This window comes from Astyanax mexicanus, chromosome 11 (assembly GCF_023375975.1).
Source record: "Astyanax mexicanus isolate ESR-SI-001 chromosome 11, AstMex3_surface, whole genome shotgun sequence".
NCBI classification, from domain to species: domain Eukaryota; kingdom Metazoa; phylum Chordata; class Actinopteri; order Characiformes; family Acestrorhamphidae; genus Astyanax; species Astyanax mexicanus.
This window is the reverse complement of record NC_064418.1, coordinates 13,065,647-13,091,342: the sequence shown is the minus strand read 5'-3', so window position 1 is coordinate 13,091,342 and position 25,696 is coordinate 13,065,647. Positions and strand designations below refer to the sequence as shown.

The window sequence follows — 25,696 nt, the reverse complement described above, 5'->3', positions numbered from 1 at the left end:
CATTCAAGAGCATCATGGCTCCCATCAAAACTCATTTCACCTATGACTACTCTAAAGTATATCCGTGTTTGGTAAAAGTAAAAAACATTGACAGTCTGGCCCACTGTGCAGTTTGTAATAGTGATTTTAGCATTGCTCACGGGGAACTAAATGATTGCAAAACCTATATATCTATAGGTAAAATTCTGCTATCCTCTGGGGTGTGCAGGTCCAGGTCCAGGTCCAGTTCCAGTTCCGGGGGAACCTCCCTAAAATGAATTGTCTGTATACAGTATGAGAAAAAAAGATAAGATAAGAACATTCTCCCAGAGTAAATTATCCACTCTGCCTCAATATTAACTCTGATTGAGTTGAACTTAAACTTTTAACAAGGTGCTTTAAATAATCACTGTAGTATAGCTGACCAATGCTAATTTTAGACACTGTCCAGTAACACCCCACCCCCTCTCCCTTTTATTTATTTCTTTTTTTTCTTTCCTTTTATACTGCATACTGTATGTATAGATCTCTATCTGTGTTATTCTACTGGTGCTTGTAGGCCATTTGAAGCTGTTTGGCCCCTTTTCTCAAACTCCAGGAGACCAGACACTTCTGTTAGACTTAGGCGGTTAATCTGGTAGCGTGACAGTGATTTTATATGGGGCTCACTTTTCTCTGTGTGCACTCTGTGTGTGAGGGAGAGAGAGAGAGAGAAAGAAAAAGAGAGGGAAAAGAGAGAGGGAGAAAGCGAGAGAAAGCAAGGACTGTACCGAAAGCCTGAGACACTGGCTTCATTGTCCCTTCAGCCCTGAGAGAGAGAGACAGAAAAGGAAAGAGAGAGGGAATCAGCTCGTAGATGGAAGCGGAGAGGAAATTAAAGAATAATTTCATTTAGGACCCCTCCCCTCTCCCGTGCACGAGCGGAACAGCGGCAGAGCCGGAGCTCGGTGTGTTCTACACACCTCTCTCTGTGGATTCCCACCTATTTTCTGTCATGTCTGGCAGCGGGAGAGAGCGAGCTCCGTTTTACCAGGTGGGAGTCTCCGAAGTGTCAGCATCGCCCGTGTGTGTCATGCATTAATTGTAGCAGCACAGGATGCTGCATTAGTCTAGTATTATGTCTCTCTTTCTCTCTCTCTTTCTCTCTCTTTTACAAGCCCCCACATCCCACTCTGTCTTTCTTTCTCTCTCTCTCGCTTCCTCCTCCATTCACAGCACACCTGGCGCCACATGTTTTCCCCCGTTCACAAGTTCCTGTGCTCCTCCGCTCCTGATGAAGACATCTCCGCTCAATCCATCTTTCCCCATCGGTCCCTCCTCCACACCAAATTACACAGGGCCACAGGGGGAGGGGAGGAGGGGCAGGCAGGCGAGGCCGTAAATACTGAGGACGACAGAATTCTGAGAACTTGCAGGGAATTACAGAGAACTAGGTAGACGCAGACAGTGCGAAGGAATGTACTGTACAGTAGTCATGTGTGTGTGTGTCTATGTGTGTGTTTTTCAGTGTGGAAGAGAGCAGGATGTCAAAAACTTAAGCACACAGACATAGGGTCAAAATATAGGCCGGCCTACCTTCCAAAATATCCCCAGTACTTCCCAAAGGCCAAAACCTAACCCTCTAACCTAATGTTAGTGATCATGATTGACTACACATGGTAGCAGCTTAAATAAAAGGGTTTGATTGACAGCAATTATTGGATTGACCATCACTCAATACAATATCAGTACAATGGGAAAGTCCTCTAATTATGAAGCTCAGTTTTTTTGGGAGGTGTAAACATTGCTCCAAGATCTGGTAGTAAACCAAAACTCTCAAACATGGATAAAACCATATAAAATCGTCAGAAACTAATAAAAAAACAGCAATGCCTACCACGCAACTAAATACAAGACTGATAATTGTGCAGGGTTAAGAAAGTTAAGAAATTAAAGTACCAGTCAAACATTTGGGTATTGTAAATTAATACTAAAATCATACAGACTATGAAGGAATACATAAAGAATCATGTTGTAAACTTAACAGTGTTAAACAAATGGAAATATGTGGCTCTTATCAGGTTTCTGAGGCTGGTGCATAACTCGGACGAACTTATCCTGCGCAACAGAGGTAAATCTTGGTCTTCCTTTCCTGGAGAGGTCCTGATGAGAGCCAACTTAATCATAACATTTTTCATAACATAACATTTTTGAATTGACTGACCTTCATTTTTTCTTTAGTTGAGTAGTTATTGCCATAGTATGGATCATAACAGGCCTTTTAGTTGAAATCCATGGTAGCATTCAATGGATTGCAATCACTGGTAATATATATTTTTTTCTGTTGTTGTGTAGATTTTAATAACATAAGCAACAGATTTAAAGGTATTTTATAAGGTATTAGTTGAGTAGTTGTTGTTATAATATGGATTAGAACATTACTCAAATAGGGTTATTGACTGTATACCAACCAACTCTACCTCTTCACAATTCAACTCATGCTCTTAAACACATTAAAAAAGCAAGAAGTTAAAAGTAATTGTCAAGTAACTCTTGACAAGTTCAGCACAGCTGTTAACTGAAAGCCATTTCAGTTGACTACCTCATAAAGCTGACTGAGAAAATATCAAGATGTGCAAAACTGTCATCTAAGAAAAAGGTTTGACGAGTCAAAAACTGTAAGAACTGTTTTTCTTTATAGTTTGGAAGAGTTTGGTATTAATGTACAATACAGACATTTTTTTTACATAATGAAAAAACACTGAATTTAAGGTGTGTCCAAACATCTTTTCGCTACATCTATGTGGCTAACTGCCTTAAAATCCTTCACCAATGGAAGTGTACAGTATAACAGGTTAATATGGTATCTCTGGAGACCTGTCAGCATCTTTGTATTTTATTGATCATTCTTCTGGACTTTGGTTTTCATTGCTCTTAAATTTGCCTCAAACTTCTTTCCCGGAGCACAGAGAGATTACTCCATGCTCTATTTGTCATGTAGAGCACTATATTTGCATGCTTCTTAGCATGCAGCAGTGCCACAGCTTTCCACGGCCCAGTGTAAGATATCCTCATCCATCTGTCAGTGAGTATTGGTGGTAAAAGGGCTTTTAATCTTCCAAACAATGGCCTGGACTTTGGGTTTAATTTGGTTTACCTCATAGTGAGCAATAAGCCGAACAATGCGCTCATGCCCACTTCAGTCAGAAAGGAAGCTGACTGTGTTTACCTCCGTCAGAAATGCCCTCTTCCTGCTTTTATGCTCCCCCGTCCACTGCCGATGGTCATTGTTCTGCCACAATGGCGTCGGACAGCCGTCCGTTGCCGCGGGTAGCGTAGGCCTCTCAGGTGCAGGCGTGCATGCTGGACATGAAAGCTGGTAATCATTTAAACAAACAGAGCTATATTACACTTCACAATAAACATACGCTCCTGCTGCCCTATGTACTGTATAGGGTTGCCAAGTCACCCATTCATGAGCACACTCATTCACATGTCCAACATCTGTAAAAACAAGCAACATACAGCATTCAGTCCTAAATTAGATTACTGAGAACTTCCATACTCTCGTAGAGTAACAAGCGTTTGGGTAACAAGAACTGTGGCGAGGCAAGTTCCATTCTGTACATTTTTAAGGACCCAGATGGACATTTGTTTTCTTAAATGTCTATTTTGTGATGTTCATAATTCCTGGTAGTCTACAATACTACGCAGATGGGAGTTTTACTTACACAAAAGGGTTCTGAGGGCAGAAAGAAAACTGATTGGTTCAGAGAAACAACCAATCAATTTAAAGAAGAGGCGGGGGAAAAGGCAGGATCTGCTAAATGAAAAAAAAGACCGGGCAGTTGGATCCAGCCATCTTTGAGGAGTGAAAAATCACAGTTTTTGAAGGTAAGATGCTTTTATTTTTATTAAAATAATATTAATGTACTGAATAAGAGCTTTTTAAGTTAACTTGAAACAGTAGTGTGAATTTTCAGGCTAATTGGCTAGCAAGATTAGCACAGTATTTTCGATAGTCAGCTAGCCAAAAAATAGCAAAAGTAATTAAGTATTTTTTTTTTTATTATTATTTTAAAGAGTTTATTTTGGGAACAGATATGCCTTATTAAATGAACTTAAAATAATAGTGTGCATTATTAGGCTACTGAGCCAGCTAACCTTGCTAGCTAGCAAGTTCAGATACTTAGGTTAGCTAATTAGCTCCATAGTTTAAAGTAGTTTTGATAAGGTCAGCTAGACATTTGTCAGCTATTAAACAATATTCAGTCTGATATAATCTACAATTATATGAAATGAGGGATAAAAATTGCATAGAGGTTGTTAATGTTAGTCAGATAATAGCAGTGTTCAACAGGCTTTAGCTAGCATGCTTGGTATATTTACTCTTGCTTACTTGGATGTGTAGTAGTGTATTAAGTCATACAAACACAACTTGAGAATGGAAAAGTTTTATACTGCTTTACAGGAATTGTAGAAATGTGTCTCGTGCTGTGTTATAAGCCACTGTAACGTTAATATATAGTTTTTTGCTGCTCTGGGGGCAGACGAATTGATCTATTGACATAAAAGACTCTATAACAGTGTTTTTTAACCTGTGGGCCGCACCCCCCAAGTGGGCTGCAGAGGTATTGCAAGCGGGCCATAGGGCAAAATTCTTTTTTTTTTGTTTGTTTGTTCCTATTTTGCAAAGTAAATATGATTTTCAAATATATAAATAGTTTAGCAAATGTAATTTATAATGTGATGTCAATTAGTACTGATGCACACATTGAATTGTTAAATATAACATAGGTGTACTATAACGCTGCTCTTAGGGCAGCAGAACTTGGTTTTGTTTTAAATTATGAGTTACACAACTGCTTCCAATGTACTGTAAGTTTCGCCTTTATCATCCTGATTATCATCATGATTAATGTTGCATTTTGGGTTAGGAGGATTAAATCATGTATTCACATAGGTTTGTTTAATTGAAGAATATCTGACTACATACAGCGTATTGCTGCTCTTGGAGCAGCAGAATTGAACCATTGGCATAATGACTGTTTCAGATGAGCATTTGAAATTCAGACACAGCATAATGCTGCTCTTGGGGCAGGAAAACTGAAACATGTACAAGATTAGTCTGTAGGGTTAGCATTACCACTTTATATAGAGGCTAACGCTGCTCTTGGGGCAGCAAAGCACTGGTTTAAAATCAGAAGTAATTAACTATATGTTTGGGCTTTTTTATACTGATTAATTTTAATGCAGATTTTGGGTCTGTAAAATTGAGCAACACCAATATTAAATCCTGAAATTTAGCATGTTTATATTATATAAAGAATACTGCTACTCTTGGGTACAGGGTTATGTTCTGGGGGCAGCAGAACAGTAGTTGTAAAGGCGGCGGCAATGTACTATAAATTTGAACTGCATCTTACTGATTTATATTATTGTTCATTTTGGGTCAGTATAATTGATTCCTAGCCATATTTAGCAATAATATATTTTATACCAACTAGTGCTGCTCTTGGGGCAGCAGAACTGTTGTTTATTTGTGCAAATCATGTTAGATTAAAATGTTTTTTAAGGCTGTAGGGTTGGCTTTAAACGTGTTGATTTAGATTATTGCTGCATTTTGGGTTAGGAGGATTAAATCATATATTCACATAGGTTTGTTTAATTGAAGAATATCTGACTACATACAGCGTATTGCTGCTCTTGGAGCAGCAGAATTGAACCATTGGCATAATGACTGTTTCAGATGAGCATTTGAAATTCAGACACAGCATAATGCTGCTCTTGGGGCAGGAAAACTGAAACATGTACAAGATTAGTATGTAGGGTTAGCATTACCACTTTATATAGAGGCTAACGCTGCTCTTGGGGCAGCAAAGCACTGGTTTAAAAATCAGAAGTAATTAACTATATGTTTGAACTACATCTTATTGATTCATATTCATTGGGTCATAACTGAACCATGGTAATATCTATCAATAGTGTGTTTGGCTTTAAATCATGTGCTTTGCTACTGGCATAATGGCCAACCTTTTGTAAGAAAAAAAATGAAATGGGCACTGTAACTCCTGTATAGAAGTAATGGTACTATTTTTTTGTTTTCATGTTTTGTTTTGTTTTTTGTTTAGGAAAGAAAATGGAGAATATCTGGATTAAAGGTGTTAGACGAAAGCTGAAGAAGGTTACAGATCCTGATGTCATACAAGAAGTAGTTGTTTTTGACGAGCAATGGGACTTCATGAAATCTTATATCAAGAAATTGGAAGATGAAACTCAGAGCTACTTTAAATCTCCTGTATGTACTCACAAGAACTACTATTACTACGCATGTGAGCGGTCCAGCAAACCAACTGGAAAGAGCAAAGGAAAACCAACACAAACCAGGGCCAACTCTTGTGGGGCCTATGTGTCTTTTAGAATAATAAGAGATGCTGCATTTACAGGTGCTGTTGTGAACAAAATGTTAAAACACCATGGACATGATGTTGACATTCAAGAAGAGGGTGTAAAAAACCCTGTTGACCCAGAGCTACTAGGTTTCATTGAAATGTGGCTTGAGCAGGGACTGTCAGTTTCTGAAACACTTTTAAAGAGTGTTGATTGGGCAGAACGTCATGGACATGTAGACAAACACAATCGTCGTTATTATGTTACACCAGAAGACATAAGAACAATCAAAAAGAGCATAAATGCACTATTTTTTCCTGACGTGAATGATAGTGTCAGTGTGGATATTCTAGCCACATCAGAGCTGAAAGAAAACATTTCTTTTTATCAGCCTTTAAGTGAAGAAAATCCATTGATAATTGTAGTGCAGACTCCCTGGCAAAAAGAACTCCTGAAATTACATCCACATCCCATGATGTTCATGGACGCCACCTACAAAAGCATAACTTCGTATGGCTATGCATTCTATGCACTTCTTCTGAGCAACAGCATTGGTAGAGGAGTTCCATTTGCATACTTCATAGTCAGTGAGGAATCAGCAGCCACACTCTCTCTCTGTCTAGAAAAGCTTTCTAGCTCTAACCCTGGTTTTTATCCCAGGTTAGTATCCTATTGCTTTTGATCAGATTTTTCAGTTTATTGACCAGAGATATGTATTGTTATTTGCTAAAACTCCATTGAGGTTAACATTCATTTAAATGATGCATTTTTAGTGCTGTCAGAGTAAGTTATTTTTTTAAACATGAATAATTTTGCCAATTGTGGGGTATTTAACTTTTTTAACAGAGCCTAGTGACTTATTAGTGTTGTTTCACTTTTAGTTTTTGCATTTACTTTTGATATTTATGGTGATATATGTAAACTTGGCATGTCTACTGCGCAAAGGTTTATATATATATTGCTTTTCATTTATATTGAAATATGGATTAAATTTTGTATCCTCTCTCTCTATTCTCTTTTCATTCCTCTGTAGGTCAGTGATGGTTGACAAGGACCTAAAAGAGCTCAAGGCAATAGCACAGGTTTTTCCTTCAGCAAAGGTCCTCATATGCTGGTTTCATGTTCTGCAGGTACACATTAGAAAACATTTGGATGGCAACGGCTACTGACATTCAGAAAGTTTTGCATGAAATTGTATGTATATATTACTATTATCATTACTGATAATTTAATTCTCTAATAAACTAGTAGGAATATTTTATTACAACTCCAATTTCAATGAAGTTGGATGTTGTGTAGAACATATATAAAAACAATACAATGATTTGCAAATCCTTTTTAACCTACATTCAATACGCTACAAAAAACAAAACGGATACATTCTTTTTTAAATATATATATTTACTCATTTTGAATTTGATGCTGCAACATGTTCCAAATAAGAGTTGGGAAAGGGACATGTTTACCACTGTGTTACATCACCTTTCCTTTAAAAACACTCAGTAAGCATTTGGAAACTGAGGACAATAATAGTTAAATCTTTGTAGGTGTAATTCTTTCCCATTTTTGCTTGATGTACAATTTCAGCTGTTCAACAGTCTGGGGTCTACATTGTTGTATTTAGTGCTTTAAAATGTGCCACACATTTTCAATGGGAGACGGGTCTGGACTGCAGGCAGGCCAGTCTATTACCCGCACTCTTTTACTATGAAGCCATGCTGTTGTAACATGTGCAGAATGTGGCTCTGCATTGTCTTTCTGTAAAAAGCAGGATGTCCCTGAAAAATATATCGCTTGGATGGCAGCTCCAAAACCTGTATGTACCTTTCAGCTTTAATGGAGCTTTAGATATGTGCAGATTACCCATGCACTTTTGTCGTTTTGGGCCTTGTCACTTACTTGCAGGGATTTCTCCAGATTTTCTGAATCATTTGATGATATCATGGGCTGTTGATAAAATCCCTTTGCAATTTCATATTGAGAAACATTCTTAAACTGTTGGACTGTTAGATCATGAACCTTGCTTGTGAACAACTAAGCATTTCAGGGATGATCCCTTTATAACTAATTATGACACTCATCTGTTTCCAGTTAACCTGTTCACCTGTTTTTTTGAGCATTCCTTAGTTTTCCCAGTCTTTTGTTGCCCCTTTTTTGGAAAGTGTTGCAGCCATCAAATGAGTGAATATGTAAAAAACAATGAAGTTTATCTGTTTAAACATTTCATATTTCATTTCTGTTTAAACATTTCAACTTGAGTTTGTAGTGTATTAAGTTGAATATAGTTTGAAAAGACTTTGCAATCATTGTATTATGTTTTTATTTATGTTTTACACAACGCCCCAACTTCATTGGAATGGGATTTATATAAGAGAGCAGCATATTTAATTACTCTTTAAGACATATTTGAGTATTGTAGAATCTCCTGAAAATAGCCTCCGGTTTGTGTGCTCATCTTCTATAATAGTTTTGTAATGTTTAGGTAAATAAAGGTGCAGCTATACTAAATTAGTCTAGTTGTGTAAGAGATGTACAGTGTTACAACATCTGTTACTGACTGAGGCTCATTACAGGGAGATTTTAAGTCTATACCCGCTATTTATTAAATTATTTGCCCCTCAGCTAATTCATTTAAATTGTACAATTTAAAATACTTTCTCAACAGAAAGTGATGAATGTGATTAAGTTCAAATAATTTAGATTAATTAATCAGTAAGCGTGTAGTTACATCTAGAAAAGGAGAACGGTTTGTGTATGATGGCTTTTTCAAATACCTAAATAATTTGGATAAATTTAGTCCATTACCCTACCCATATAATGGATCCATCCAGGTGTGGTTTAGATCTGTGTGGATGCCTGGTTTAGGGTATTCACTACAATATGCATACAAGAAATGCATTGTTTTACTATTTAAAAAAATGATATAAATATTGATCATTCAATATTTTTTTAAATTTAATTTACCAAATAGGCAGTACACAGGTGGTTGGTAAAGAGAGATGGAGGAAACCTTCCAGTGGACCAAAGAAACATGGTCATTCAGGCAATGGCAGCAATGAAGGTGTGCCTAACGGTAAGATGTACTTTTGTACTTGATATAAGTAGTTAAATATTTGAATAAAATTCTTTTCACATTATTCATCTCTTGTTTGTAAAATAAAGTTTGTCTTCAGATTTACTTAGATGCCCTTTAACTTATTAAAACTTTTACATTGAATGTTTTGCAAGATTGTACCTATTATAATATGTGTTCCTGTGTTTTTCAGGAAGAGGAGTTCATCAACACAGCCGACGTAAAATGCAAGGAGCTGGATTCCTACCTTGGCAGTTCACATGTAACCGCCTACTTGAAGCCTCAGTGGATTTCTTGTGGACAGCTGTGGTCCAATTTTGGCAGGTCATTCAGTCATGAGAACAGTGAAACCAACAACAAAGCAGAAAGGTACAGAGTTGTATATTGGTTTATTTATTGCAATAATTTGCTATTTTAATCACTTTATACTGATAGAGCCTGCTTCTACAAATTGTATGGTATATTAGTAATGGCAATACTTATTGTAAAATTTGACAACAATTAGTATTGGCTCACTAAAACATGCTGCTCTTAAAAACAGCATATGTCATAATGTTGTCTTTACGCATTGCTGTGGTCTGATATTTATATACACACATAATTTTATGGAAATGTAGTGATACCTATTTTTCAGAGACAGAATGAGTGTACAACATACATCTCTAATAGAAAAAAAAATGTTTAGACAAAGTAAAAATATGAATTGTATATTAGAATTTTACTTTGTCTGATATTAAAATTAGCTTGTTAATCTGAAAAAGGTAAGCATGACAAAAAAAGCAAAACCAAAAGAAATCTGTAAGTGGCAAATACTTTTTTCCCAGCACTATATGTTGCACCCTCATTCTGCTTCAAAAAGAACAGGGGTTGGTTTCCCGAAAGCTTCGTAACGCTAAGAACTTCGTTAACTCGTACTTAAGATTGATCGTTAATTAAAGAGTGTTTCCCAAACCGGTGCGTAACTAAAGTACTACGTAAACTCGCTCGCAGATTAACGAGTAACCTGACCCAGTCGTTATTCATAACATTCTACTTAAAGGGGATTTTGCTTGCAGTTCAGCACTTTAAGCACCAGGGACCGCCAATTTTGAGGGAGAAAAAGTATTATTTCTGTGGTTGAATCTATTATATTATATTATATTATATTATAATGCCAACTGTAGCTTGTAGTCTAACTGGGCATATTGGAATTGAACAATTACACACATAAATAAATTAGTAAAATACAGATTAGCAATGTTAGAGTTCTTGATATTAATGCAGCAATTAATGCAACCAATTAATTCCTGCAGATGATGCTCACGGTCTAAGAAAAGCTGCTGTATCCAAGTCTGTGCATTCTGTATCGTGGCGGTTACTGTGGCATACACGCTCCTATACATAATTCCCACCAGGCCGGGAATTACAGCACAACAAAATATATTTCCATTATCTAGTAAACAAAAAGGTATATGGCCTTCACAATCTCCTGACCTAAACCTGATGAACTGAGATGGTGATTTGAGGTGAGCTGGAGCTCAGCAGCGACTATTGTTCAGCACCTCCAGGAACTCCAGGAGACGCTGAGAAAACTATATTTATATAATAAATAATAATTATGCTATATAAATCTAATATAGTATATATATATATATGTGTGTGTGTGTGTTAATTTATTTATTTACAGGAATAAATATATAGAGACATACACATATAGACATACAGGAACATATGTATACGTATTATAATATTATTTTATTATTACTATCATTATTATTAATAATAATAAATCAATTAACATTAATAATATGAATTAATATAATATATATTTATGTAATACATATTAATAATAGTAAACAAGTTTAATGTTTTAAAATAGATTTGATTTTTGATTATTCATTATTCATATGTATCTTTAGGAGTATTTTTTCAATGCCAAAGTACATCTAAATTAAAATTTCAGAATATGTATAATGTTGATGATTACAACACATTTCTACGTTTTTAGGGTGTAATAGTGAATAAATACTGGATATTTGGCAGTGTTGAATCAATGTTTTTGGTTCGACTGAGACTTCTTTAAACTTGTTTGTTAATTTTCGCTTTGCGAAGCTCTTTGGGAAACACTCGGAGAACTGGCTTGTTCTTTACTCACGTCATTCGTTATTCACTAAGACTGATCGTTTTCGGGAAACCCACCCCAGTTCAATAAAGTTTTTGAAAACCATTTCAAAAAACACACCTTTAATCAACACTTCTTTTATGTTTCTTACATAGATTCTTCCTTACAATTAAATATCAGTTTCTAAAGGGAAACACAAACCGGCGGATTGATCAGCTGCTTCGCTTGCTGTGTGGAGATCTCCAGAAATATTATTGGTAATTAAACTATTCTATTATTTTATTATTTTCTGTTCTTTATTACTTTTTTCACACATTTCCATATGTAATGACTGATTCTCTGTGTTATTTTAAGTTACATGGAAGACTTGGCAGAAATTGGACGGATCAAGGGAGCCAACACTGAAGACTTTTCTAATGCTGTCAAAAGTATGATTGAGAAAGGGCTTGATTCAAAATGTACAATTAATGAAAATGGAACATGTGTTGTTCCACCTGATACAGGTGCACAGAATAACACAGTTGATTTGGTGATGGTTAAATGTGACTGCAGAAGATCCAAAAGTGGTGCCATGTGTAAACACATTGTTTTCTCAAAAACAGTTGCACAGCAACAAGGAATAGACATTCAGGACATCAGGAATTCTGTTGCTAAAAAAATAATTAGCAGTCATTCATACTTTTCAGATGAGGAAACCCTCACAGTCTTTCACAGTGATGGGAGTTCAGGAACTATAAATCACAGAAGTTCAAACTTGTGTACATGTGTAGCAAATAGTTATGGTGAGAAATGTGTCTGTGTTTTGGTTCGTAGCATCCTCTTCTTGGCGCAGACACCTTGTGAGCTGATCTCAAATGATCCAGTTTGCCACAAAACACCCATGATAAAGTCAAAGGCTGACTTGCAGACCATGCTAACAGACCTTATTAAATGGAGTCAATCAGACAAGTACACTAAGAATGAAGAACTGTACAAGACAGTCGAGAGGGCACATAAGCTTGTTTTTTCAAACTTTTGTAGTCTGTCTAGAAAAAGAAGAACAACAGCACTACATGCCTATCGGCAAAGGATAAAGAAAGCACAAAAAGCTGTCACTATGAATTACATTTGTAAACGGAAAAGCAGAGGGAAAAAAAAAAAATTAGTAAAATTGAGCTAAATGTAAAAAGAGTTTTCTCCATCTTCAAGCTGCTCTTTAGGAGATACAAGGTTTTAACATTGTAATAATATGCAAGTGGTTTACAATGAATGTTGATGTCAAGTTCTTGAGACACTTTAATGAGATGTATAGAATGCATTATCTGTCAATTGTAATTGTTTTAAGTTAATAACTACCACTGTCAGAAATATAAGAAGCCCTCTTTCTATTGCAGTATTTGAAAAGAAAAAGAGGCAAACGTGTTAGAATCATAAGATGTTTTCAACAAATGATAATGAAATTCCTGTAAGTTAACTATGAGCTGCTAATTTATAGTTGAGTTGAGATTCTCTTTTAAAAACATCTGCAAAACCCCCAAGTAGTCAACTTTGTAATTGCATAGAATTGTACAATGTACTTGTTTTGGAAATACCTTGATTTAGATGAGTTTTCATAATTCCTACTGTGTGGAGTACCACAATTGTGTCATGTTTGGATTTACTGAGAAGCTCTTTCAAATGTATTAGATTTGTTTATTTGATTTACAAACTGCTTCACACTGGGATTCTCCAATATGGTGGAAAAATAAAATAAACAAATAATAAAAAGGATTGTAAATCTTTATTTACAATTACATTGTACACACAAAAACAATATTCAAAAACTAAAATACGTACATAACAAAGTAAAAAAAACAATCCCAAATGTATTTTTAGCAACAAAGTAACCAACACATATTGTAGTTAGTAGGCATATAACAAGGTTTCAAGCATGAAGCTAGTGTATATAACTATGAACATAATGTAAGCAGACAAAACAGTTGAAATTGGTTCTAATTCATGATTGTAATGCTTTCATTTTCTCTTTAAGACATGCATCAATTAATTCAAAAGTGCCTTTTATAACTGCAGGCCCAAGACCGTGAGTTGCCAGGTCAAATGTATGCCAGTTCGTCTCCAAAGCTTTTTCCACAGCTTTTAGGGTCTTTCTGCAAATGATAAAAACAAAAACAATGTTTATCCTTCCAGTTAAACTTGATAGCAAATGTTGTATGTCACTGATTCTTGAGAATTTGCATCACTAAGAAAAATGCAAATTCTGTTGGAAATGAAAAACATTTTCACGAATAAAAACAATCAAGGTTATAATCAGGGGCTCTTTTGAAAATATATAAGGATGTTTTATAGGTTTAGTTTTAATTAATAATTTATATAATGATTATTAAATGATTATATGCTGGGCTATTACCTACAAAATCAGTTGTCCTCTGTTAGGAGATTTTCATTTCAATTTATTAAAACTCTAAAAGTAATAATTGAATTAAATAATATCTTTACCACATGATTATTTTGGGGTTGCTTAATTTGTTCTACATATTCAACACCTCCATAAGATATTTATAAAAAGCAATACAATCAGGAAACTACAAGGTCAGCTACATTTCTGAGGACCCCATATTCAAACCTTAAGCTCTACAGCATGTTTCAAGATCACGTAAGCTCCTGAACGTTTCCTGTTTTCTCTTAAACTTAAATTCATATTTTTGGACACTGCTACTGTCACAATCATAACATGTCAACACTCTAAGTTTTATAAAAAAAATTACATTAGATTAAACAAACTAGATATCTGAAGCAGCTAGCAAACAGAGGGGAAATAAGATGGCTAATGTAACAACTCATGAAATACTATGTGAGAGAGTAGATTTTTTTCACCACTGTGAGTTTTTCTGTTTGACAGCGGTGACAGACACCCCCATATGGTCCTCAACAGAGTATAATATAGAATATAATTACTGATCCAAATAAATCATTAACCTTTCATTAAATTGCACATTATTACTGGTGGTAATTACTATTTTTTACTATGATGATTTGATATTTGATGATATGAAGATGGGGTACTTTTAATAATGATATTGCTTAATTTTATCTTATATTCATTGAAAAATGTTTATTACAGAGCTCAGCTATAGTTATTTTTTGGACCAAATAATTCAATAAAGTTGTTGACTTATTGAATTAGGCTTAAAGTAAAAGTTTTTTTTAAAAAGTACACTTTAAACTATACAAAAATTAATACAAGTGAATATTTATCAGCATTTATGTGTACCAAGAATGGCAGATAATTATTTAAAAACTCTAAACACATTAAAGTTTCACGGTGACACCAGTACATGAACAGCCAACACCTTAGTCTATAATTATATACCTTTAGATTTTGTAAATTAACTTACCTGCAGTCCTCTGTTTTGGCCATGCCTTCGTGGACATTTCCATCCTCTAACAAGGCTTGACCCACTTTCTTCTGGGGTATGAATTTAGCTGCCAAATATGTTATATCATCAGCCAGGTCACGACATTCATCTAAAACAAAGTCATCGCAAAGAACATAATTTTTGATGTTAGAATTAAAATATGTACAAATATATATCATAATAATATGTGTGTCAGGGTGTGTGTGTGTGTGTGTGTATTTGTGTGTGTACCTTCACAAAGTTTGGAGCACAGTGAAGTTAACTTTGTGCGTTTTGAAGGATTCACCTCCAACTCTGCCAACTTCTGTTCTATGTTTCTTTTTTGACCTTTGGCCTTTCTTAGATAAGCCACCACAGTGTTTGCAGAGTAGCTCTCCGGTTGAGCACATCTTCTCTGCAGTTCATCAGTTGTGACCAGGTATCTGAAATATCAATAATATATCTATGATCTTGAGGAAGCTGGGGTGCTTAATAAAATGCATAGGATGCACAGGATTGGGGAAAAATGACTCGAAACATATCAATTCATTTATTTAATAACTGCGATTTCAACACAAATGGAACTGGAAAAAGAAACAGGTAATTGAATAGAATGTTAATTAATTAAAATGTACCTTTTTGTTTGGTGGAAGTCTGATACTTTTAAAACACTTTCCACGATGAATCCTTCTGTAAAACAAATAAGACAATTCAAATAAATGTAGGCAAATGAATTGCTTTATCCATAACTTGATGTCTCTGGATAAGCCCAGTAAAAAATAAAAAGTAGGGGCACCGAGTGGTCCAGCGGTCTAAGCGCTGCCACTATGAGCAGGAGGTCGCAGGTTCGAACCTCAGCTCATGCAGGCTTCACATGTATCGGAGGAAGCATGTGTTAGTCTCACCCTCCTGGTGTGTTGGGGCATTACTAGTGATGGGGGGAGTCCTAACAAGTGGGTTGGGTAATTGGCCTTGTAAATTGGGGAGAAAAAGGGAAAAATTAGAAATAAAATTATTAAAAAAAATAAAAATAAAAAGTACATTTAGTCCTGTGAACATGCTCCTCCCAAATATAACGGAATCATCTGAATTATAAGTAATTCAGTCAAAATATGAATGTTGCTACATCTAATCTAATATTGCTGTGCAATGACCTTACTTTTTAAAATTAACGTTTTTTTTTTCAAATGAGGTTAGTAAAGTTTCTGTGGCAGTAGTAAATTACAGTTTAAGAAGTTATAGTTCCTAGTTCTGTGATACTTGACAATACCCAACAATGATAAGGAATTTGCTTAAAATTATTTTACAATCAGATTTAATCATTTTCAACAATTACCAAAACTTATTTTTTATAAGACATGGAGTGCTAAACGGACCTGTTGTTTGTCCAGTCATATATGACAGCATTAAGCGTTTCTAGGACTGCTAAAAGGTAATATGCAAATACAAAGATGGCTTAAGATCCAACCAGGCAATGCTTTTGGTTAGAATAATTTACCTGGAAGACCCATCATATTCTACTTTACTACTCTTCTATTTGGAATGAAAACACATTCCAAAAATGTACTACATCATGTGTAAAAACTATTCCAAAACAAAATTGTTTTAGAAGATTTGTATACAACAAATTAACTTTTTCTATTTTCTATTTTCTATTTACTTGTCTGATCTCCTGGACTTTGTCCTGAAATATCTTCTCCCTCAGCTTCTTTGTCTCTGCTGCTTTGTCCTGATATATCTTCTCCCTCAGCTTCTTTGTCTCTGCTGCTTTGTCCTGATATATCTTCTCCCTCAGCTTCTTTGTCTCTGCTGCTTTGTCCTGAACTGTCTTCTCCCTCAGCTTCTTTGTCTCTGCTGCTTTGTCCTGATATATCTTCTCCCTCAGCTTCTTTGTCTCTGCTGCTTTGTCCTGAACTGTCCTCTCCCTCAGCTTCTTTGTCTCTGCTGCTTTGTCCTGAAATATCTTCTCCCTCAGCTTCTTTGTCTCTGCAGCTTTGTCCTGAACTGTCCTCTCCCTCAGCTTCTTTGTCTCTGCTGCTTTGTCCTGAACTGTCCTCTCCCTCAGCTTCTTTGTCTCTGCTGCTTTGTCCTGAACTGTCTTCTCCCTCAGCTTCTTTGTCTCTGCTGCTTTGTCCTGAACTGTCTTCTCCCTCAGCTTCTTTGTCTCTGCTGCTTTGTCTTGAACTGTCTTCTCCATGAAGAGCTGTATAGTCTTTGTTGCTTTGTCCTGGATCATCTTCTCTTTGAACTTTATCATAATTTTGTCCTGAACTGACTATTTCCTGAACTCCTGTGTTGTCTTGGTTGCTTTGTCCTGTACTCTCCTCTACCTTAACTGGATTTCTTCTTTCCTGCCCTATTAAATGCAAAACTCAATAATTGAATCTTTTAAATAGTAAACAAACAACATTTGAAAAATAACAAAGGCTAAGAGAAAAAAAAAAACTTTAGAGAGCCTATCACTTCATATTATAGTATATAGTAGTGGATCTCAAGGAATTGAGAATCCTATTGCGAATACTATTATGAAAGCATACATTTTTCATTATTTGACTCAAATGTCACATTTTATGTTCATTATAAGTTATTTACACTAAAATTTAGTACCTTTGCAAAAAAGACACTTGCTGTCCTCTGGATTCACAGGTAGACATTTTGCATGGATATTTGCTAAACATGTTAAGCATTTGTCCTAGAAAAAAACATTATAAATGATTACATCAAGTTTATTTTTATTTCTCCACAATTAATTAATCTTTTTTTCAAGGTTAATTTCAAGTTTAGTAAGAAAATAAATTTTACTCAAGGTTAGAATTACAGAATCTGTAATGTTTATATTATGTATTAAAAGGTGTAAAACTGCATCACTTGCCTTGCTCTTCTTAGACACTGTTTTATGACAAATGCCACAAACACCTGACCTATCTAAAACACAAAATAAATTTATTTACTAGGATTAAAACAGCAAGGAACCTAAACATATGTACTCACATAAGAAACCAATTACAAATTACATATTGGCACCTTCATTTTTTTCTTTTTCAGCAATTCTGTTGTAGTTTAGTTTTTTCCTGGAATACCAACTCTTGACTTTAGCTGTTTGATAGATGGCCTCACATTTGACTGTAGAATACTTTGGTATACACAGTTCATGGTTGACTATAAGTTGCCCAGGTCCACATCTCTAATTTGGTGTAATGGCTGGACACTGTTTTAAAAGCCTTGTGGTTTGTTTATTAGGCTTTGCTGTCATGTTCTTTTTAGAAACAAATTTAACATGCTTCCTGAGACCTGTATAGTCAGACACGTAGCTCTTGTTTTTTTTTTATGTTTTTCTGAGCATTGCACAGTTTGCCTTTGGAGTGAATCAACTGGGGCATACACTGTTAATATGTGAATATATATTATACTTGCCAAGTGACTTGAAAAGAAGCAGACCCAATCGTTGTCTTTCTTCATGTACTGGTGGGCATGTAAGATACCCCTCTTCCCCTTCCAGAAATGTCTCAGCAAACTACAAAGATGATAATTGCAATCAATTACAGCAGTCTAATACATTTTTTTTGTTTAGCTTGTTTTACAAGTGTAAAAATATTTTTAGATTAGATGGTCTTTTGATCCTATTACAAATTTCCACTGTAAAAAAACATGCAACTGGCATAAACAATTTACACAACTGTAGTTTTTGCAAAATATGTTCCCAAAAACTACCATTATTTTACCCTATATACACACTATATTGCCAAAACTATTTGCTTACTCATTCAGCTAATAATAATATAAACAACAATAAATATTTCACCACAGCTGTGAAAACTCCACAGGAAATAGAATCACTCTGAAGAGAATGGTTCCTTGTTGTCCTTTTCCATGGTCCGTGGTAGCCTTTTGCTGCAGCAAATGTGCTGGAATGTAAGCATACATGGCAAATATGTATCTCTGTAAAACTAGTGTTTGAAAAATATATATTTCAAACACTTATTTTACAGATATATATAAAATCTTTCTTCCTACCTCCAGTTGTTTTTAATTTTATCATATTGCTGATCCTGTTCCCCAAGCGAATTGAGATATGTTATAGTACGATCTACAAAACTGCAGTGCTATAAAGAAATTTTGAATATGAATGAATGAGACATTTCTACAATCAAGGATCTTATTTTGCCAACAAAATGCTTTTAATTAAATAGCAAGTACTGCATGACTTTTGCAAATGAGTGACTTTATGAGTGTGTCAGTATCATGCATTTAAGCAGTTATTAACACATTTGCATGTTGAACCATGTAGTACTATGTAAATCAAAACTTTCATTTATTAACTTACAAAAAAAGTCCAGTGATTCCCGTGTTCCAAGTAAGGACCAATAACCTCCCTTGTGTTTTTAAAGATGTTCCTCTTAGTTGAAGAGAAAACAAAAACAATGTAAAACTGAAATATAATTTTATATAACTTCATATAAAATAGTGTGAGTCTATGCAAATAAAGCAAGAAAATGCAAGTTAAAAAAGTTTACCTTGATAAAATAATGGCTCCTTGCCCTTGCTCCCCCATCAAGAATATGAGACAGAGTATGAGCATTGATTGCTAGTATACCTGGTCGCTTCTAGAAAAAAAAATATGTACACAGAATGCTTACTTATGTGACTTAATTACAAATGCTTTACAGTAAGTGAAAACAAAGCAAATGTTTGCAATTGGGTTTTGTTTTCAATACAAGGTAGCCAACCTTTTCCTGGAGTAGAACAGGATGTGCAAGTTTTTGTGAATCAGAGGCTGATCTTTTTAATTATGATTAACATGTCCTTAAAGGTAATATGGGGAACAAGTCAAGTTATTTTATTTCTTTGCAAAGAAGTGTAATTAGCCCTGCTTTAGTGGAATTAGTTTATGTAAACTCATCAAACTCACTGTTTGTGGCACTGCTGGGATTTTTGATTTATAGAAACTTACCAAAACTCTATCTATTATTAAAAATAATTTATTATTGATATTGACAGTGGTGCTGATCTTAATACAGTAGAAATGTTGTAAGCAGAGCTAAAGCAGCAGTTTATAGAAAAAGAAACACACCAACATAACACAGCCAAATATGTTTAGTATGGAGGACCAGGCTAAAATTCCTCCAAGCCGATATGCAGGACTAATCTGCAGTTATAGTAAACTTTTATTTGGAGTTATTGTTGCACAAGGGGCAACACCAGATACTGAAAACAAAGCTTTACATACTTTTGCCACTCACAGATTTGTAATATTAAATAACTTTTGGTTTGATGATTTCGCATGAACCAGTTTCATTAAAACCGGGCTAATTACACTTCTTTGTAAAGAAACGCACATTTGACAAGTGCTCTCCACTCATGCTATCTTAATACCCAGAAAATAATGATTAAGTATTGTCATATATTGTCATTCATAGGATTTAACAATCTATTACCATGCTGAACAGATGGAACAAGGCATCCATGATCTGAGGAAAAAGAACAAAGAAAGATAGTTAAAAAACAATCAGGAAAAAACTTCTAAAAGTGAGAGATGCATGTAGTTTTGTGTTGACAAATATTTTTGGAGCCCAGGCCGGTATTTCAAGAAACAGTGATGTTTGAAGAATAATGTTAAACTATCAATGCAGACAGTATGAACCCAAGATATTTCATGTTTTATCTCATCACATTTGTCATTTGTATATATACGTCCACTCCTGCACTTTAGGCCTGCAACACATTGCATCACACTTTGTAACATTGCCATTCCTTCTTACAACACTTTTGACACCAAGACATTTGACACCAAGGGCCCTATAGTGATCTATAGCGCACTAGTTAATTGCACTTTGTGCAGCTGGATTTAGGGGCATGTCCTGTGTCGTGAGGGAGCAAAAATTACGCCTTGCGCAGCTCTAACGGCATGTTTTAATTCTCTTAATTAAGGCTCTGGGTGAGGTTTATTTTTCTGTGGTAAAGAAGTGATGGTGTGTGGTATAGTGAATGGGGAGCGCAGTGCTCGTGGTGATCGTGATCCAGCTCTGCGTGCGCGCGACTGACTGTTGATTTTAGTCGGGTTTCACCGGATTAGACGCGCAATGCTTTTTTCCGCAGCCAAAATAGAAACACGCCAGAAATTTACCTGAACACACATCATTTCCAGACCACCATGCCCATTAGCGATAATATATTCCAAAAGTCCAACGCTATTTTAAGGACGTGTGTGCAAGGCGTAAAAATAGACTGTTGACTGGGTATACGATGGTAACTTGCCACGCCACGTGCCCTGCTACGATATGGCCCCAAGGGTACCAAACGATGAAGTGTTTTAGGTGTCATTTTGTCCCATACTTTCTGCAAACCTTCTAAACCTTTTGCTGAAAATCTGGATAGTCTTTTGTCTATCGCCAACAAGGCTCCTAAACCAACATCCGATACCATGTGCATAAATGTTTCTGATTTTGGGATTGTGCCACAGTTAACTGTTTACAAGCGCATATGGAATAATGAACAGAATATAGAAATGAGGAACAAATACCTCGTCAGATACTTTGTTGCACTCCACAAGGGTTTCAAAACTTTCCATGTAAAGTGGATAAGGCCCAACACTTCCAAGTCTTGCATCCTGTATATAAAGTCCTCCTGACCTCAAATCTTGTAACACTGCAAAAGAAAAAAGTTGTAATATTTATAATATTTTAGTTTGATTATTAAAATACTAGCCTAACATTCTATTTTTTTTTAACAAATTATATTTTTTCTAGATTAAAACATAGCCTACAGGCATATGTATTGCTATGTACAGCAGCTCTTGTATACAGTATTTTGATAAGGATACCAACGGTCTTAACATTGTTTACCTTAAATTAACTTATAATTAATAGTGTAGGTGTGATAATGAAATGTTTCATACTTACCATTCATTTTCTCAATAATTCCCTAAAACACAATGAGGCAAGATTAGAATTGGTAAAACATAATTTTAATCATAGTTTCAGTGTCTAAAGAAAATACAGCATATCAAACCACCATTTTTTGAATATTCTAACAGCTTATATCATGTATATAATGTCCAAAAACTAAACTACACTAATATGTATTACAGTTCTCGGTATATAATACACTAATGCTAAACTTCAGGATTCAATATGGGTATTGCTCAATTTTACAGTACAATACAATACCCTGTATATAGTAGAGTATTGCTCAATTAAAGGATTCTATGTGAATATGATCAGCATGATAAAAGCCAACCCTACAGCCTTAAAAAACATTTTAATCTAACATGATTTGCACAAATAAACAACAGTTCTGCTGCCCCAAGAGCAGCACTAGTTGGTATAAAATATATTATTGCTAAATATGGCTAGGAATCAATTATACTGACCCAAAATGAACAATAATATAAATCAGTAAGATGCAGTTCAAATTTATAGTACATTGCCGCCGCCTTTACAACTACTGTTCTGCTGCCCCCAGAACATAACCCTGTACCCAAGAGTAGCAGTATTCTTTATATAATATAAACATGCTAAATTTCAGGATTTAATATTGGTGTTGCTCAATTTTACAGACCCAAAATCTGCATTAAAATTAATCAGTATAAAAAAGCCCAAACATATAGTTAATTACTTCTGATTTTAAACCAGTGCTTTGCTGCCCCAAGAGCAGCGTTAGCCTCTATATAAAGTGGTAATGCTAACCCTACAGACTAATCTTGTACATGTTTCAGTTTTCCTGCCCCAAGAGCAGCATTATGCTGTGTCTGAATTTCAAATGCTCATCTGAAACAGTCATTATGCCAATGGTTCAATTCTGCTGCTCCAAGAGCAGCAATACGCTGTATGTAGTCAGATATTCTTCAATTAAACAAACCTATGTGAATACATGATTTAATCCTCCTAACCCAAAATGCAACATTAATCATGATGATAATCAGGATGATAAAGGCGAAACTTACAGTACATTGGAAGCAGTTGTGTAACTCATAATTTAAAACAAAACCAAGTTCTGCTGCCCTAAGAGCAGCGTTATAGTACACCTATGTTATATTTAACAATTCAATGTGTGCATCAGTACTAATTGACATCACATTATAAATTACATTTGCTAAACTATTTATATATTTGAAAATCATATTTACTTTGCAAAATAGGAACAAACAAACAAAAAAAAAAGAATTTTGCCCTATGGCCCGCTTGCAATACCTCTGCAGCCCACTTGGGGGGTGCGGCCCACAGGTTAAAAAACACTGTTATAGAGTCTTTTATGTCAATAGATCAATTCGTCTGCCCCCAGAGCAGCAAAAAACTATATATTAACGTTACAGTGGCTTATAACACAGCACGAGACACATTTCTACAATTCCTGTAAAGCAGTATAAAACTTTTCCATTCTCAAGTTGTGTTTGTATGACTTAATACACTACTACACATCCAAGTAAGCAAGAGTAAATATACCAAGCATGCTAGCTAAAGCCTGTTGAACACTGCTATTATCTGACTAACATTAACAACCTCTATGCAATTTTTATCCCTCATTTCATATAATTGTAGATTATATCAGACTGAATATTGTTTAATAGCTGACAAATGTCTAGCTGACCTTATCAAAACTACTTTAAACTATGGAGCTAATTAGCTAACCTAAGTATCTGAACTTGCTAGCTAGCAAGGTTAGCTGGCTCAGTAGCCTAATAATGCACACTATTATTTTAAGTTCATTTAATAAGGCATATCTGTTCCCAAAATAAACTCTTTAAAATAATAATAAAAAAAAATACTTAATTACTTTTGCTATTTTTTGGCTAGCTGACTATCGAAAATACTGTGCTAATCTTGCTAGCCAATTAGCCTGAAAATTCACACTACTGTTTCAAGTTAACTTAAAAAGCTCTTATTCAGTACATTAATATTATTTTAATAAAAATAAAAGCATCTTACCTTCAAAAACTGTGATTTTTCACTCCTCAAAGATGGCTGGATCCAACTGCCCGGTCTTTTTTTTCATTTAGCAGATCCTGCCTTTTCCCCCGCCTCTTCTTTAAATTGATTGGTTGTTTCTCTGAACCAATCAGTTTTCTTTCTGCCCTCAGAACCCTTTTGTGTAAGTAAAACTCCCATCTGCCAATACTACTAATGAAAAATACAGTACAAGCTGATTATACAGGTTATACAGTACAAATGTCACAGGACAGGAACTATTATCCCAACTCATGCAATATCAATGCTAAACAGTATATAGAGGTTTTAGAACAACGTATACAGTAATATGCTTCCATCCAGATATCTTATATTATAGTGTAGATCTTAAGTATTTCAGCAGGACAATGCTCAGCCACACACTGCATTCATCACAACTCTTGTATAGACATGGTTTCAGTAGCAAGAATTATGCTGGGGTAAGTCTTGGGGTTGGAGAACACAAATTGTACATTTTTTGTCTGCTTCTGTTTTAGATTAAACAAAAGTCAGAACGCCAGCCATTCTGGAATACTTTACCCATATGAGTATTTTTAAAAATACAAGAAAACAAGGTCAACAATTTATGTTCAGTTTGTGAATGACTATCCCATTTCAGTTTTTGACATGTCAGTATATATTCAAACAACCCTGAAAAGCTGTTTTATTTATTGATAGATTTATTGATGATGGTTCTACTTGCAAGATATCCATTGAGTGTTTAGTTCTATACCTGTTTGAATGGAAAAATGTCCTTTAAGCAAATAAAAGTGGTCGACAAATACTTTACTTGAATTACTTAATGTGTTTGAGAGCATCAGTTGTGAAACGATAGAGTTGGTATACAGTAAATAGCTCTATTTGAGTAATTGTTTAATCCATATAATGGCAAGAACTTTTTTTTACTTATTTTCAAGGAAGAATGATGAAACTAGCTCTCATCAGAAACACCACAGAAAAGAAAGACAAAGAGTTACCTCTGTTGCACAGGATAAGCTTCTCAGAGTTACCAGCCTCAGAAACCACAAGTTAACAGCACCCCAGATAAGAGACACCTAAATGCTTTATATAGTATTTTGGTTTGTTTAACATTTATGATTCCTTATGTGTTCCTTCATAGTCTGGATGACCTCAGTATTCATTTACAACGTAGGAAAAACTTAGGAAACACCATGGAATCATCATGAAGTCCAAACTTGTTCAGACTGGTATTGTACATGAGGTCCTATTTTTATTACTATTTTTTATTTGCACTTTAAAATCTGATGCCTGAAACTTTAGCAGTGTTGAGCAAAGCAGTCATTATGTTAGCCTATGTTAGGTTCACTATTATCACTATTGTTACTGCATTAAACTCATGTATGTATGAAAGCTAAGCTCAATCCATTGATTTATACCAATGAATCATGATTTTAAAAAAAGATGCACACACTAGACTCACTAGGTGCACCATCATCGTCCACGTGCACCATGTGACGGTTCTTTGAAAGATAAATGTGTCCGGAGATGAACCTGGTCCGTCCGCTCTGATTCGTCCATCAGGCAGTAAAGATCACATCCTCATCAGCATTATCTCTCTTTGGAGGAGATTTAATCTCCATATCTGGAGAGAGAGCGGGGAGCCCGTTATGATTGTTGTGATTATGTGTCTGTAATAAAAGAGAGGTGGCTGTGGGGATGGGGTGGGGATGATGGGGCTTTGTGTCTCAGTGGCTGGGGGTAATATGCTGTAAAACAGTGCAGATCATTAAAGGGGTTAGGCGAGGGCACGCTCACTGATTGATCTTTTTTTATGGGCAGGACTCCCACTTTTCTTTTCTCCTCCCTTCATCGCCAGCCCTGTAATTCTGCTGTCGAA

At 35.3% G+C, this 25,696-nt stretch overlaps 3 protein-coding genes across 5 annotated transcripts; 1 reads left to right on the top strand and 2 right to left on the bottom strand.

Annotated features, from left to right (window-relative positions):
* Positions 1-3,685: 3,685 nt before the first annotated feature.
* On the top strand, positions 3,686-13,268 carry LOC111195010 (uncharacterized). Of its 2 annotated transcripts, XM_049484833.1 has the most exons (7): positions 3,686-3,852; positions 6,090-7,008; positions 7,382-7,478; positions 9,320-9,421; positions 9,615-9,790; positions 11,678-11,779; positions 11,877-13,268. In XM_049484833.1, the coding sequence occupies exons 2-7, from the start codon at positions 6,098-6,100 to the stop codon at positions 12,679-12,681; spliced, it is 2,193 nt and encodes a 730-aa protein (XP_049340790.1). In that variant the 5' UTR covers positions 3,686-3,852; positions 6,090-6,097; the 3' UTR covers positions 12,682-13,268. The 2 variants fall into 2 exon arrangements, with proteins under 2 accessions (XP_049340790.1, XP_022536679.2); XM_022680958.2 differs by lacking the exon at positions 3,686-3,852 and having other exon boundaries at positions 5,769-7,008.
* On the bottom strand, positions 13,263-18,049 carry LOC125804925 (uncharacterized). Its single transcript, XM_049484817.1, has 9 exons — positions 18,031-18,049; positions 17,769-17,821; positions 17,504-17,588; positions 16,557-17,252; positions 15,802-15,867; positions 15,532-15,586; positions 15,149-15,339; positions 14,897-15,026; positions 13,263-13,648 (listed from the first exon to the last, which is right to left on the bottom strand). Exons 1-9 carry the CDS (start codon positions 18,047-18,049, stop codon positions 13,498-13,500), a joined length of 1,446 nt encoding a protein of 481 aa, XP_049340774.1. The 3' UTR covers positions 13,263-13,497.
* An 89-nt stretch (positions 18,050-18,138) lies between these two features.
* Positions 18,139-24,000, bottom strand: LOC125804935 (uncharacterized). 2 transcript variants are annotated; one of them, XM_049484834.1, is made up of 9 exons: positions 23,821-24,000; positions 21,796-21,817; positions 21,417-21,541; positions 20,332-20,364; positions 19,411-19,500; positions 19,221-19,292; positions 18,911-18,999; positions 18,699-18,801; positions 18,139-18,410 (listed from the first exon to the last, which is right to left on the bottom strand). In XM_049484834.1, the coding sequence occupies exons 2-9, from the start codon at positions 21,800-21,802 to the stop codon at positions 18,264-18,266; spliced, it is 666 nt and encodes a 221-aa protein (XP_049340791.1). In that variant the 5' UTR covers positions 21,803-21,817; positions 23,821-24,000; the 3' UTR covers positions 18,139-18,263. The 2 variants fall into 2 exon arrangements, with proteins under 2 accessions (XP_049340791.1, XP_049340792.1); XM_049484835.1 differs by lacking the exons at positions 18,699-18,801; positions 18,911-18,999.
* Between the last annotated feature and the right edge of the window lie 1,696 nt (positions 24,001-25,696).